Here is a 15,154-nt window from a genome sequence, read left to right on the forward strand (position 1 = left end):
TGTGGGATAGTGATTCAATAAATAACAGGTCCCCTGTCTAGAGCGTACGCATCCTTGAGCCACGCAACTGCATGCCTGGGTGATGACGTCATACCGCGACTCTATTGTTTCAGGTGGACCCTGTCCAGAGAAGATGGGTTGGACATTAGTGGAAAAAACAGTGTAGCCCTGAGACAATAGGATGACGTCACGACCAATGAGCAAAGCCTGCAGAGGGCACAAGGATTCACTTCTCTCTTGGACACTGGCGGGTGTGGAAGCGTTAATTCTGTTCCTAGCAATTGCGTTGGCCGTTAGTGGAAGAGCGTAGCTTCGGTGGGGTTCCGTTTGCCTCGGATGAGGTGCGGATGTGTGGTTCGTCACTGGTGAATGGTGTGTGACGATTGTGGTAGATTTTGTGACGAGTGGATTTACAATGAGGGAATGCAGTGTACGTGAATATCCTCCGATGATGGTGAGTGTCTTTTTCACTCTGTTCAAGTGTTTTTTTGTGTTTGCTTTCCTCTGCTGCCCAGCGCTCGTGCGAGTTTTCCTCGTGTAACAGCGCTCGCTGACCAATCTCCTGACATGCCCCGACCTGCATGCTTTCCTCTGTTGACGCATCTAGCTTTGTATTTTTTCTTTTTTGGATGAGAAAGATTTATGTTGATCGTTCTTGTCTTGACGATAAGCTAGTGCAGCCGCACCCTTGATTTGGATGGAAATAGTGCTAGAACGATTCTTAATAATTTTGCGGTTAAATCAGTTCAGAAAGTAACCGCAAGAGGGACAGATGCATGACTTTATAGAGGAGAAAAAAGCATTACAATTCAGTTCTGTGCATGGCTCTCGGATGAAATGGACGTATCGTTCTGCGCTCCTGTGACTGCTGTTGTGGTGGGCTGATTTGTTGTGTAACCAATTTTTTCGCACATGATAACTTTGTCTCCGCTTTGTTTGCGGCTTTCATGCCCATGTATGTCGGGCGCTGGTTGCTGTTGTCCAGGCATCCCCGCCATTTTCTATCTTCCGTAAAAGCTGCCTTGGGAACGATAGTAGCACTAGCGTGATTCTTAATAATTTTGTCATGAAATTTGTTGAGAAAGTGGAGGTGCTCACTCTAAGCTAGGGGGGTGCAGATGCGTGACTTTATAGAGGAGAAAAAAACACTGCGATTCAGTTCTGTGCCTGGCTGTCGGATGGAGCAGTCGCATCCTTCTGCGCTCCCCGTGACTGCTGTTGTGGTGGGCTCATTTGTTGTGTAACTAATTCTTTTTGTTGTTAGCTATTGATGGTTAGCATATTTACTCTTGCTTTCACAGCATCTGTATTATGAGTGTTTCTCTCCTTGCATCCCAGAGCTGTCCTAACCTGCCCAGACATGCCATGATGACGTCACAGCTGACGTCACAGGATGTCCAGAACCAGTGGTCACAGCTGTGATGCTTTCCAACCTGCCTCTGTGCTCCGTCACCCAGCGATGGTCAGCGGCCGTTCCGGACCACTTTCTTCAAGATGGCGTCGTTGATCTTCAACTAAACTCCTTCCCTCCACTCTATCTCTATCTATTGTTTTTTTCTTTTTTTATGGACTCTCATTGCCCACTACTCACAACTGGCCTGAACACGAGTTAGATGCTCCCAAATTAGTGTGATGACTCACAGGATGATCCCAATTACTGTGGGGGGTCCCAATTTGCTCTAATTGCTAATTAAATCGTGTTTAAGGCCAGTTGTCAGTTGTGGACTGTGAGAGTCCATCCCATACTACTAATAGTGTGGTTCGCGCCTTGCTGATCAAACGAGAAAAGCCGGCTTTGTAAGGTAATGTAAAGGAAAGGTAATTTCCTGACTATATGTGAAACAGTGAAACAACAGCGTAGACACCGATAGCCTGGACGCTTGTTGGAAATATTTCAACCGATGGGGCTTTTCTTTCTTCGTGTTTGTAAGTGAAAGCTGTTGCGTGCTTGGCTTACAAGTAATGTGCATCATTTTAGGTGCACTTTGAGGACAGCCACTTGGAATAGCATCGAACAGATGACTGGTAGCAGCTTGATCCACATGTTGCTCTCACACTGTTCACCCACATGGAGGGGCCCGGGAGAAACTTTTTCCTAGCACCAAAAGTTTTCCTAATAATGATGTAAAGTTGCGATATCTGATATGCATTTGATAATTTTGATTCGCGCGATGTTGCTTAATTTGCATATTTGCTATGGCTTCCTACGTATCGAAAATTGCCTTTGAAATATTCCAAATGTGCTTTTTGTATGTCCTTTTCAGGTTGAGCTATAATTAAATGGCGATAACACAGTGCGTAAATTGATAATTTCAATGCCGCAGAACATCGAGCTCGTTTTTTTTTCTTTTTTTTTCAGTGCCCGTCTTCATGCAGCAAGCGCAGGTTACCAGTAGCCTTGACCAAGCTTCGTGAAACAACCTTAGCGAGCCGTCGGTTGTACAGATAGGCAAATGAGCCGAGGCGAGCGCCATCTAAGAACAAACACACCACACAGATGCTCCAAGAGCCTATAAGACATCATAATCAGTCAAGAAATACTTGTCCTTACTATACATTGGATTTTATGGTATTATATGATATCAGGACGATCATTTCTTCTTTGTTTGGCCCTCCATGATGTAGTCTAAGGTCAATGCGGCACGCAAAGGCACCCAAGTCGGTTTGAGTTTGAATGAGGCCCCTGATCTAACCTGTCTCATCCATCCTAATAGGAGCTCATTGAGTAATCCTTCTTTCTTGGATTCCTGTTGTGACTATTCTTCAGCCTCACGTACTGGCTATGCATGACTTACAGTATTCCTTCCTCCGTTTTTATGGTCTTCGCTACATGCAGACATCCCCTCCACTGCTCCAGGCCGACTGAATGGCCATGAACTTAAAGCACCTTAGAGAAGCCTAGAGCGCACTTCCAACATATACGTATACATAAACATACATACATGATGTAAATATACTAACCACCAGCAATATACCACCATATAATAATATATATAAATATAATATACCACCAGCAATGGGGTAAGGTATATTCCCCCTGGCGATGAAACTCCCCATCCATCACCTCACAATAAAGTTGTTGTTGTTGTTGTTACTAACATCAAGAACACTCACGCAAAATATTTCCTTTGGAGGAGGAGCGAGTACTTCGTGATAAAAATAGTCTAGAAGAGTGCGCACAGCGGTTGGGAACTCCATGCTTGCGTGCGGGACGTAGACTGATGTGAGCACTTTTATTGGATGGTGCAATCGTTTTCCCTTTCCAGTGTGGACCAAGTATGGCTGTGGCAGCATGGGTTTGCCTGCGTGAGTCCGGCGATTGCGGCACTTTCCGAGATTTAGAGACTCTAAACTCTCTAAACTGAACACTGGACGACGGCGATGGTAACGTGAAAACGATCGCGGTACTTTCCCCTCTCCAACGACTTCAACTGCAATGAGAGAGCAACGGGACCTGCCCACGGGGAGCTACGTACATTGACCGGATAAAACTACAAGACAAAAGAACGCGTGCGTCTCACTGTTGGGCGCATCAGATGACGTCATAAATGGATATGCTGAGGGAATGGCTTTTCTGACCCGTGAGAAAGAATATTTTCTTGAATGCCAGGATCGCGTTTTTTGTACGTATATGTATCCTAGACACAGGAGCTTAGGTATCTCTAACGAGCACTTCCATGCTGCTTTAAGATACGCTTATCCTTGTCAGCATCCTCTTCAGCAGTCTCACTACTCCACTTTACTCTTTCCTTCAGTATGACTGGCTTATGCCCTTTAGTTTTTTTTTTCCCTCTTGTACATGTTACTGTTGGCAACACTGCACACCCACCATTAAATCGTTACCCACCTGTGAAAGACGCCCATGCACTTGGACAGCCATGGCATTGCAATGGGTGAAGGCATAGATAGCTCGGTGTCCCGTGGGGTGTGCAGCTCGATGTCCTCGAAGCCGTCAGTGTCTGAGCTGTCATCGAGCATCGTCGCCCCTGCCCCTACCTGATCACCGGCATCACCCTCAATATATGCGGCGATATCGATTGTGTTCACTATTGACCTATTTACCTCGTCGTCTTTCTTCTGTAGCCAGATCAACATACTGACGAAGTGAAACACAGACGTCTGTATTGCATAACAAAGCAACTACCACATATGAATGAGTGGGGCCGCGAACAATCCTTCAAATAGCTGTGTGACCAGGCAGAGGGGTTCAACACTCCACTCAGTATAGGCTAGTTCCATCTCAAATCGAACAATCCGGTACACTTGATGTCTCGAATGAACGAGAAAAAAATATATGTTGAAGCCATCGGTGAGTTAGGAGAAATAAACGGTTTCGAAATTATCTGCGCTGCGCGGTTCGGGAAATAGGAGAGGAGGAAAAAAATGCTTCTCATCAGACGATGTCGTCGCGCACATGTTTGAGCGTTCCCTACAAGGCTATTTCTTGTCGCATTGTAGTAATATCTTGCTCTGGCTTTAGACCACCTAGGGCACAATAGGCTCCTGCGTCGGCAGTGCTGTGTCGCTTTTTGTTTCTCTGCAAAAAGATATCAAAGTTGACTCAAAGCGCCGAAAAGCACCATATTCACTGCAACTTTGCGGCCGATGTGAAAAACGGATAAGATTGAGCTTTATGCCGTTCAATTTGTCATTCATACGGCTATCGAATTATATATAATTTGTTGCTCTACTCTGTCAGGAACGTAAGCGATACTTCTTTATGTAGCACCATACCACCGAAAAATGACGAATTTCGGAAGCCTTTATCTAAAAAATCCCACCAAAAACTTTCCTCGAAAATGTTATATGTCGTAGATAGTCCCTTAGACTATGCACAGAAGAAAAATCAGAGGTCGGACTTGATCAGTAGGCGCACTTTGAATTTTTTGCCGGCACTATACACGGAGCACATCCAAGCGGTGGCACCGTGTCTCGCGTTGCAAAATCGAATTTTCCAAACGGACTTTCAACTTCTGCCTTTACATGGAAATTAATTGCTATCGTTTAAAGCCGTTCTGAGCGTTTCCATTCATAACAGTGTTGTATACCCTGAATGTAGATTGTGGAGCAGCCAGATGTGCTCACATTTTTTGTGGGATGACACACATGCATTGCAAGTGCTGGGAGCCCGTGAAGAACAGAATGTTTTTGAATACTTTTGCGTCTTTGTAAGAGGTATATTTGTCCACGGTGATCATATAGAATCATATTTACAGCACACAGAATAAAAGCAAATTGACTGCGAAGAAGACAAGGTAACGAAGGTTAAAAGGTAACGTAAGATATGCAGAGCATTCCAGGTGGATGAGAGCGCTCGTGTCATGAACTGCTTTAGGCTGTTGTAGGTGCCACTTTCCTTAATGTTATACTTTTGATGGCAGGTTCTTGTCAGATTTTTCCCAAAGGAAAGACGAACGGAGCCCTCTCACAGGATTTCTGGCACGGATTTCCATTGCTTTTCTTTAGTCCTTCTGAACTTCTCTACGTCGCCGCGCGGCAGGTGAAGGAGGGATACCCTGTGCAGCTTCGCCGACAAGACGCGCACCAAGTCAGACGCATTTTGAATCGCCTGGGTCGCCGGTGAACGCAGGTTATGAATGGTTGCGGCATGCTTAACGACTCCTCCAATGCCATCGCACGCATTCTTTCCATGGCCCGGTGCTGAAAATAGCCATCTTGTGAGTGCAGTATTATTCGTCATTTCGTGCAGCTGAAAGCGATTCTTGAAGTGCGCGCTGGCTCCATCGGTGACGTAGACTACGCTACCTTAAATGGGGCCGGTCTCGTCCATGAAGCTGTCAATCCTTCGTATTGCAAGCAAAGCTGCTGCGGTATCGTGGTGTGTGTCGTCGCTGACAACTGCGTAGCTATGAGTGCCTCCCGTTGAAGCCGTGACTACGCATGTGAATATAGATATTTGAGTTTTCTTCCAATGGTAGCTCTGGACCTCGTTGGGCAGGATAACAGTCCAGTTTTCGGCGAAGTCGAAGTGGAAGACAAGGCTTCTTGGCTTCACGCACAATTTCTCTTTCCGAATAGCTTGGCACTGTAATCCTCTTACATAATCCTGGCCTATGTAACACATTGTACAGCGTCTAATTAGATCCACAAAGCCCTCGACGGGCAGAAGTTTCTTAAGAAGCCCTCCGGACTCCCAAACCGCCACCTCAAAGTGATCAAATTTGTCGGCAAGTTGTACGCTGTCGGCGGTAAGGGCTTCCTTGCCAGGACATGCTTTACACTCACTGACGAAGTAACAGCTGCGAGGCGCTGGACATAGGCACAGTCTCATGAGGTAGTCCGCCGTTATCACGGCATCAGAAGCGTTGTTTATTACCACCACGCACATATCAAAGTTAGTACAGTACGTACAAACACATTCCTCTCTGCATGGCTAGTGCTAACCCATTTGGGGCGCAAAGAATAGAATTTTGTTCTGCTTAGCTTGATGTCCGGATGGGCTGCTTGAAAGAGTTGGTAGGTCTCACGGCTAGAACGAGTCATGTAGCGCTTTGTTTTGCTTACTTTCGTTCCTCCTTCGCGCACTTGCACTACATCCCTGGGTCGGGGGCTCTGAACAGAGCAGTCGAGCTCATCGTTCGTAAAGAACTCAACAGCCGCGCTCAAGTTCTCCTCGCTGAGTGGGTGCCCTTGGTACGGGTCAGGTGACGCCCATACGTGCTTGCCCAAGCGAAGCTTCTTAGACTTGAGCACCATGTACCGTGTAGCTTCTGGGATGGCGTCCAGGATTTTCATGTCAGGCCAGGATGTGGGCAGCAGCGTCAAAATGCGGCAACGCTCTTGAAACGACGCGCTTTCTTGATAGGCTCTTCTCACGTTACGTGCTAACTCGCTGCAATCCTCGCAGTTACTCCTGGATGTTGTTAAAAGAAAATATATTAAACTCAGAATAAGAACTCCTACTTCACACCTTAGTTGACATACACCTTACATACATACACACATACATACATACCTAGATGTTCCTGGCAAGGCGACACCGAAAGCGGCCCCCAGGTTACGGCCTGTCTTTCTGCCCACTTCTTCACGTATTTCGGAGAGTTTACGCTGTGCATACGCCTCCACCGACTTCCTTCTTGGCTTTAGCGGTGTGACGTTAATGGCTTCAGATGATATATAGACATTGATTTCTTCGACCACGTCGGGGTGGTGCACAAACTGCTCACCCTCTGAGCTTCCTTCAAATGTGGGCGACATTGCTGCGTGCCGTGGTTCAGCCACTTTTGCTGCGAAGTATTTGAAGCAGCTTCTGCACAGTTGCGCCAATTCTGTTACGCCTTCGGCTTGATCCGCTGGAACCACATTCTTTATGGCAGCCACGCCGATCTCCGAAACAAAGCGAAAGTCCTTTGTCCGAAGCACTTTTTTCTTGTGTAGGAGGCGGTAGTCAGCGCAATACACTCGGTCAGCGCTGTACAACGAAGAGGCCATTGAGGTAGGTGTGATGCCAGGACGACACAGTACAGTAATGCAGATGTATTCACATACTCTGTATAGGGGCACCGCGTGCGCTTCTGTAGTCGAGGATGATGCGAAACTTTGTGCAAGGTATCTTCCGGGAATAAATCCGATTAGGACCTTCCCATGGTCGCAGCATGTCGAACCGAAGAACATATTGGACAGCGGCGCCAGTCGGATTGTTTCGGCAAGCTTCACAAAAGACACCATGAATTAGCCTTGAGTGTGATACTACACAACGACACTTTCTTCTGTGCGATCTCCGCCGTCCGAGGTCATGGGGCCGTAGGAAAGGAAATGTTTTAAACAATGCTGGAAGTAGCTGCGTCTCTCCTGACATAACGTGTACAGTAAATATGCTTGTTTATAATCACCCTGAATAGATATACCTCTTACAAAGGTGTAAAAGTATTCTGTTCTTCACGGGCTCCCAGCACTTGCGATGCATGTGTGTCATCCCGCAAAAAATGTGAGCACATCTGGCTGTTCCACAGTCTACATTCAGCGAATACAACACTGTTATGAACGGAAACGCTCAGAACGGCTTAATTTTTATGTAAAGACAGAAGTTGAAAGTCCCTTTGGAAAATTCGATTTTGCAACGCGGGACACGGTGCCACCGCTTGGATGTGCTCCGCGTATAGTGCCGGCAAAAAATTCACAGTGCGCCTACCGATCAAGTCCGACTTCTGATTTTTCTTCTGTGCATAGTCTAAGGGACTATCTACGACATATAACATTTTCGAGGCAAGATTTTGGTGGCGTTTTTTAGATAAAGGCTTCCGAAATTCGTCATTTTTTGGTGGTATGGTGCTACATAAAGAAGTATCGCTTACGTTCCTGACAGAGTAGAGCAACAAATTATATATAATTCGACAGCCGCATGAATGACAAATGGAACGGCATAAAGCTCAATCTTATCCGTTTTTCACATCGACCGCGAAGTTGCAGTCAATATAGTGCTTTTCGGCGCTTTGAGTCAACTTTGATATTTTTTTGCAGAGAAACAAAAAGCGACACAGCACTGCCGACGCAGGAGCCTATAGTGCCCTAAGTGATCTAAAGCCAGAGCAAGATATTACTACAATGCGACAAGAAATAGCCTTGTAGGGAACGCTCAAACATGCGCGCGACGACATCGTCTGATGAGAGGCAGTTTTTTCCTTCTCTCCTATTTCCCGAACCGCGCAGCGCAGAGAATTCCGAGAGCGTTTATTTCTCCTAACTCACCGATGGCTTCAACATATATTTTTTCCGGTTCATTCGAGACATCAAGTGTACCGGATTGTTCGATTTGAGATGGAACTGGCCTATATAGAGTTGAAACCACTGAAGTATGCACGTCTCGGACATGAAGTTGCCAGCATGCTTCATTTGTTGCCATAACATATCATATCCCGTGATATGAACATGAATATCCGATATATCCCTAAGCATCTCCGTGGGTGGAGCTATGCTAGCCAACCTGGAACTATGTGCTTTCTTCATCGTCTAACGAGCTACGTGGAAATAATCACGTTCCAAGAAAGAGCCTATCTCTTAAAAATGTGTCTTCTGTTGTCCCTTTAATAGAAGCCTCCAAGTGGCAAATTCGATGCCTCTGCTTAGAAACCACTCTAGAAGACACGCGTGACGTAACATGAAGCATGACGTCATACATGGCTCGGTAGACGCCACGCAGCTGCGCTTTGCGTGACGTCTATTTTAGCCTCCTTCCCCTCTTCGGGGTCTACCCTCGCCACCCTCCTCACCTGCCCTTTCTCACCTCACCTCCCCTCGGTTTGCTTCTGCCTAGCGCAGTCGCTAAATCCATACTAAATGCAAAAGTTCCGCGAAATTTAGTTTATTACAGGCACTCAGTTCACAACAACACAGACCAGAGTTCAATACAGAGAGTCCAAATAGCAATATTGACAGAAAGTTAATATGGCAATAGCAACTTAGGACTAGCACAGCAGACACACAAACATATACAGGAGCAACATAGGATGACTAGATTATCAATTAAGCACAAGGTGGAAAAAATATTTTTGTGCACGTTTGGACAAGTAGTTAAAATCACATTGCAGTAAATGATAAAGTGGCTCCTCTGCGGCCTAACAGGGTTAGGACGAGCATACAATGACTCTAGACTTAACCCAGTAAAAAATATATGTCTCAGAAACGTCCACAAGATATCCCACTTGGGGTTTTAGGATATCCCAGGGACTAGGCTGAATAGCCCGTTGACGTCTCTGGGACAGACAGAAAACCCGTATGTCTTCCGCATTTGCTGGTCCTGGCAAGGTTCCAGGAATGTCTCTCAGGGATATTTGGTCATATAGAGGACATATACAGGACGTATTATTATTATTATTGTATTTTGTTGCTTTTTTGCAATTTTTACTTATTCTAGGGAAATAGTACACTGCAATAGAGAACAATCGTATCAACGAACTCTTGTTTATTGAACACAAACCAAGTACACCGATGTTACGTGCACTGTAAAAAAAAAACTGTTTCTAATAGTACAAAATATGATATATGATAAATAGGCTGATAATTAACAATACAGGGTGACACTGATAAGACGCGTAATAAGATGATAATAATCATAATAATCCCCATTCGTGATAAAGTTTGACAAGATGTTGAGGGTACAATGTAGAATCCACGCAAATATTTGCTGCGTAACTAGAGTGGCTCTTGGAAAATCAACGTTGTTCTCTATGTTCACAATCCACCATTGACCAGGTACAGTTGAAACAGCGTTGATTCAGTACTATCTATCTACATACAATTTTGTTCAACATTAGTCAACACTACACAACGTATATTTTACGTTAAATCAACAGTCGCTGTTGACTGGCAGCTTATTCTGTGAGAGCTTTTTATTTGTTGTGTTAGACATGTCTGAAGTGAGAAGTTATTTAGTTAAAGATAGTTTATAACATTTTGATGGAAAAGGAATGAAATTCTGATGGAATGATGGAAATGGTTGCTATTGACACAAGAAATCTTTACTGTAATGTAAATAAATGTCACAGTTGTGATATTCGTAGTATATCCACAGAATATTCACTAGGGGATATTTGTGACGTCTCATTGTGGATATACAGCGGACGTTGTGAGGATACACGTGACATCTGTGACGTGTCAGACGAATTTGGGAGGTCTGTGGGATATTGATGGTTTGCTGGGAACATACTGCTGATATTCAATCTACTGTATATTGAGTCTGTGAAAAGTAATTCTGGGCAAGAAGAGAGCTCCCTGGGGCCACGAGATGTGATGTGTCACCAGATGAATATCATGATGAATCATGATGAGTATCGTTGCATGCAACAGTTCTCCCGTTGCCTGCGGCATAGAAAGCAAGTTTTAATTCTGACGCACTACGATTGACTAACAACAACAAATAAACAGCGAGGTACAAACACGGTGACAGCAGTACCGTGTCCGTGCGGAGGGTTCAGCTACCTTTTGATACTTTTTTTTTGATTGCGTGTTAGCGCCGCGAAGCAACTGTGGCTATGAGCGGCGTACAGATGTGAACAGACGGAGAGAGGATAGCAGGAAGGAGTGGGGGACAGGGGGATTATTATGCGTCCTGGGCCGACTTCAGGGGGAACTGTGCCGACATTCGTCTGGAAAGTATTCGGAAAACCCAGGAAAAACCTCAGACAGCACAGCCGGCGGTAGGATTCGAACCCACCACCTCCCAGTCTACAGCACGACCTTGGTTACCACCAACGAGCGGACGCCTTAGCCCACTCGGCCATGCCGCTGGTTTTTTGATACTTTGTGAACCAAGTAGTAAAGCTTCTTATTGACTAACTGAACCCATTTGTTACAAACAAATCCACGCTGCTACTGATAACTGCAAATTCATCTACCTTACCCGTCTCTGTGCCAAGGGCAGATTTACCAAACTCCTCTTCCTGGATAGATATTTAGACATTTTTGCAGCAGAATAGACGACGACAACAGGGTGGTTAGGACGAGCAATTTATAGTGACACGGACGACTGCAAACTCGCATCTGGTGATTTATTGATAGGATCTCTTTCAGCGCAGCTCTTAAGGCTGATTCACATTACTGCGTTTATGGCTGTGTACAGCGTCTTACGTGTACCTTCGTTCCATCCGCAAGGATATTCCGCTGCTATGATTCGCTGTCAGCGGACGTAACACGCACCTTTCACGAGCACCACCGCCACCGTAAACGCAGCAGTGTGAATCAGCCTTTAGGCACCCGTTCCTACGTTGAGTAGCGTCTGCGTTGTAACCGGCACAGCGAACGAGGAGCGAGGCGCAGGATGAAAGTACGGGAGAGCGTCAGGAGGAAAGCAGCGGGGATGCGTAATGCGAGAGTAAAGAGGGCGCGAGGAGGAAAGCGAAGAAGAAGGGCACGCTAGGAAAGCTGGAATGCATCTGGTTGCAGTTCGATGAGCTTGGCTCCAAACTTGCGCCTGGAATGTAACCTGGAACCTGGTTTTACCTGGAATTGCGGCAGTTACGGGCGCTCAACAGAGATATTCAGGGAAACTGGATACTTATCGAAAGGCGCAGAGTCACATGCCACCCGTTGTGCAGTCGAGCGCCATCACCATTCACAAATCACAGGGAGGCACATATGAAAAGTCTTGTACTTCTATGCCAAGAGGCATCCGCAAAAATTAGTATACATTGCACTGAGTCGCGCTTCAGACATAACCAGGCTGCACCTCACCGACATGCTATAGTCCAATACTCTAACTTTGTACGTAGCATATGTACGTGGCACTTGGAGAACGACTTCACAACGACTTCACGAACTGGGATAGGAGTGCTACCCGAAGAAAGTACTATGTGTGGAAAATGAAAACAGTGACATGTGTGTATAGAGACGAGAACTGTCTCAAAATGGTTCTGAGATTTTACTCACATGAGTATACGAACTCACCGCGAGATCGCACTCATCTCCCTTTTGTTTTATGCAAACGGCCCCTGCAGTCGAGACAAGCACGTAGCAATATTTTGGGGCTATATACATAGATGTCGCTTTAGGGTCAGCTCTCACTTGGCAACGCCCGACGCCACGTCGTGAACGGACGGCGGAGGTAGAGGCGCATTTCCGCCGCTCCGTCAAGGCACGACAAAGAAAGAGACCGGCATTTTAATTTTTTTGGCTCTCGTCTCTCTTCTCCCAACGCCGGAAATGCGCGTCTATTTCCGCCGCCAGCTCACGACGGCGGAAATAGATGTGCATTTCCGGCGTTGAGACAGGAGAGACGAGAGCCAAACAAATTGCCATGCCGAACTTCTTTCACGACGTCGGCGAGAGCTGCCGAGGACGACATACCGGCGACCAGTCAGGTGACACAGAAATGCCACGCCTCCTGATTTTTCGTCTGCTTTTGACAACGGAATGCCACTGTGGTGTGAACATGAAAATCGTGCGCTCTGACGGGGCGGCGGAAATGCGCCTCTACTTCCACCGCCCGCTCACGACGTCGCATCGGGCGTCGCCAAGTGAGAACTGGCCCTTAGTGACCGCTCAGTTGATGGCGTGCTTTTTCAAGTTCGATATGTAGGCTGACTCACCCACCTGCAAGTCTACTCTCAGGAATCATTTGAGATACGCAACAGGGAGCAAAGTGGCCTTCGAATAGGCAATTTAATATTGCATAATGTCCTCCAAAATTGTTAATTATAGGACGCACACCAAAAAGTAGCATGCCAAACGTGCCGCTTCTAGGCATGCGGTCTCCTTTGCTCTTCTTTTTTTTACTTCTTTTTTTTATGCCTCGCACATCAACAATACAGCCGTCCGCTTCGTATCATATGCCAAGTCTCAAGTGCAGAGAAGGAAAATTCTCCCAATTGCATAACTCCATTATTTCTATTTCTGATTGTCACATGCTATACATGCAAGGTAACAGCAACTGCATTTATTACGTACAAATTTATTTAAACCCCGTGGTCCGTATATTTAAGCACTTGCGATGGTCCTCAGCGTCTTGAACAAATCCAATGCTTCAATAACCCGATCCTCTCCACTTAAACGTCCTTTGGGTGGTATGCTCGTCGAATGAGGAGCTCTGTTCATGGCGTCCGAATAATGATGTTCCCGAAAACCTCTGTGGTTTTGTTCCCGTCTGTAAACAAGTTGTGGAGCATCCAAATAAACCGGCATTCCGAGAGGGTACCCGTAGTTGTAATATCCAAAGGGAAGGTTACGAGGATACGTGTTGCTCCTGGGGTATGCACTCAGATGAGCCGGCAGCATACCCCTCGACGACGACGGCATATGGTTACGAGGCACGATATCTGGCAGGTGGTCGTCGTGAACTTTCGCTCTTCCACCGATCACGTCGTTGTCTGGGTTACCACCAGGCTTCGAAAACAAACCACGAAGCGTGTCCTGAAGATTCAACCGCTGACTGGATGCTGGGGCGATCAAGTATGCAAGGAGGCAAGCCAGGAAGGCGCTCGGATGAAGCTGAGCAAAATAAGTTGAGAAAGCAGTGAGCTTTGTCAGAAATGTATAACTGGTGTCCGATTCATTAATATACAGCTCAATACCCGATAAGCAGCATAAAAATTAACGTACCCTAGTTGTCGCAAATAAGAAATCGCAAGCATGTCTGCAGACATGCTCCTTCCCCTAATAATGCGTCAAATTGTACTCATAGTTCAGTTCCTACGTGGAGATTCAGAAATAGCTTGCATTTGAGTCACGTTGACGATAACAGTAGTTTCGGTGATTTGGACAGAACTCGTTGCCCGTAACGAATAAAACGGCTGAGTTTCGCAGTCCCTTTTTAATCTATATCACAAGTTTATTTTCTGTGCGTTGAGGACGCGCTTTCCTTCTATTTTCCTACTTTTGTGCGTTGTTGCAATAGAACTGCTTTGCCTTGTGAAAATTAGATGGACGCAACGCCTATGGGGGAGACAGGACCGACAAGAATACAGAAACGTCTCAAATATCCCAAGAATAGATTATTTTCGCAGTATATTTATCTCCGTGACATAGCGTTACATTTTCCTAGTTATCACTTCCTTCTACCTCGTCTGCTTTATAAGGTTCACAAATAAATTACGACATGGTTAGCCTCCTCAATCAGCCGTTAGGGCAGATAAACCTTCCTTCCTAAAATAATGAAATAATTTGCGTGCGGAGTGAAAGTACGTACCAGTCGAGCCATGATTCCTCGGCCCGGTTCCCGCTCAAGGTTCGTATGTGCTTCGTATTCGCAAGTCAGATGATGTTATATAGCTGGCCGAAGATCACTAACTTGGTCAGTGGAGCATCACACGGCGCAACGGAAAGTCTGTCTTGATAATTTGACAACTCTTTGCGAGATAAACATGAGCAATGTGTTCTGATGTCATACGCTTGACTCACAAGGACGCCAGAGTGAGTTAACAGGGCTTACTTAGTCCGTGTGATAAAGTTGTCTGATAAACGGCGCTAACAGATACATTGGACACCCTGGCCACCGATAAGCCTACCATTGTTTAGTTGCCTTTTCCTTGTTATGCGTATACAATAATAATTGCAAGAGCGTGGAACCAAATCCCGTCTGCGTGAGCTTTTAATCATTCACTTTAACGGACCAACGGAAGTGCTCGGTTTGTTCAAAGTAGAAGTCACACACGATGTGCGCGGAAATGTTGGCCTATTAAACTTCGCTCGATGGGTGTCTAGT

General features: G+C 45.9%; 1 protein-coding gene and 1 long non-coding RNA gene across 3 annotated transcripts in view; both read right to left on the bottom strand.

The window, feature by feature from the left end:
• The window catches only part of LOC135395589 (uncharacterized), a 71,957-nt gene extending 67,920 nt beyond the window's left edge, over positions 1 to 4,037 (bottom strand). For both annotated transcript variants that reach the window (XR_010423196.1, XM_064626703.1), the window contains exon 1: positions 3,848 to 4,037. Coding sequence is in view for 1 of the 2 variants with exons in the window: in XM_064626703.1 (XP_064482773.1) it covers positions 3,848 to 3,880 (33 nt within the window). In the remaining variant the exon portion in view is untranslated. The remainder of the gene's footprint in view (positions 1 to 3,847) is intronic.
• A 9,348-nt stretch (positions 4,038 to 13,385) lies between these two features.
• Positions 13,386 to 14,875, bottom strand: LOC135395590 (uncharacterized). The gene is made up of 2 exons (XR_010423197.1): positions 14,639 to 14,875; positions 13,386 to 13,941 (listed from the first exon to the last, which is right to left on the bottom strand). It is a non-coding gene; the product is annotated as an uncharacterized LOC135395590 (long non-coding RNA).
• Between the last annotated feature and the right edge of the window lie 279 nt (positions 14,876 to 15,154).

The sequence above is a fragment of the Ornithodoros turicata genome, chromosome 5, assembly GCF_037126465.1.
Source record: "Ornithodoros turicata isolate Travis chromosome 5, ASM3712646v1, whole genome shotgun sequence".
Taxonomy (NCBI): Eukaryota; Metazoa; Arthropoda; class Arachnida; order Ixodida; family Argasidae; genus Ornithodoros; species Ornithodoros turicata.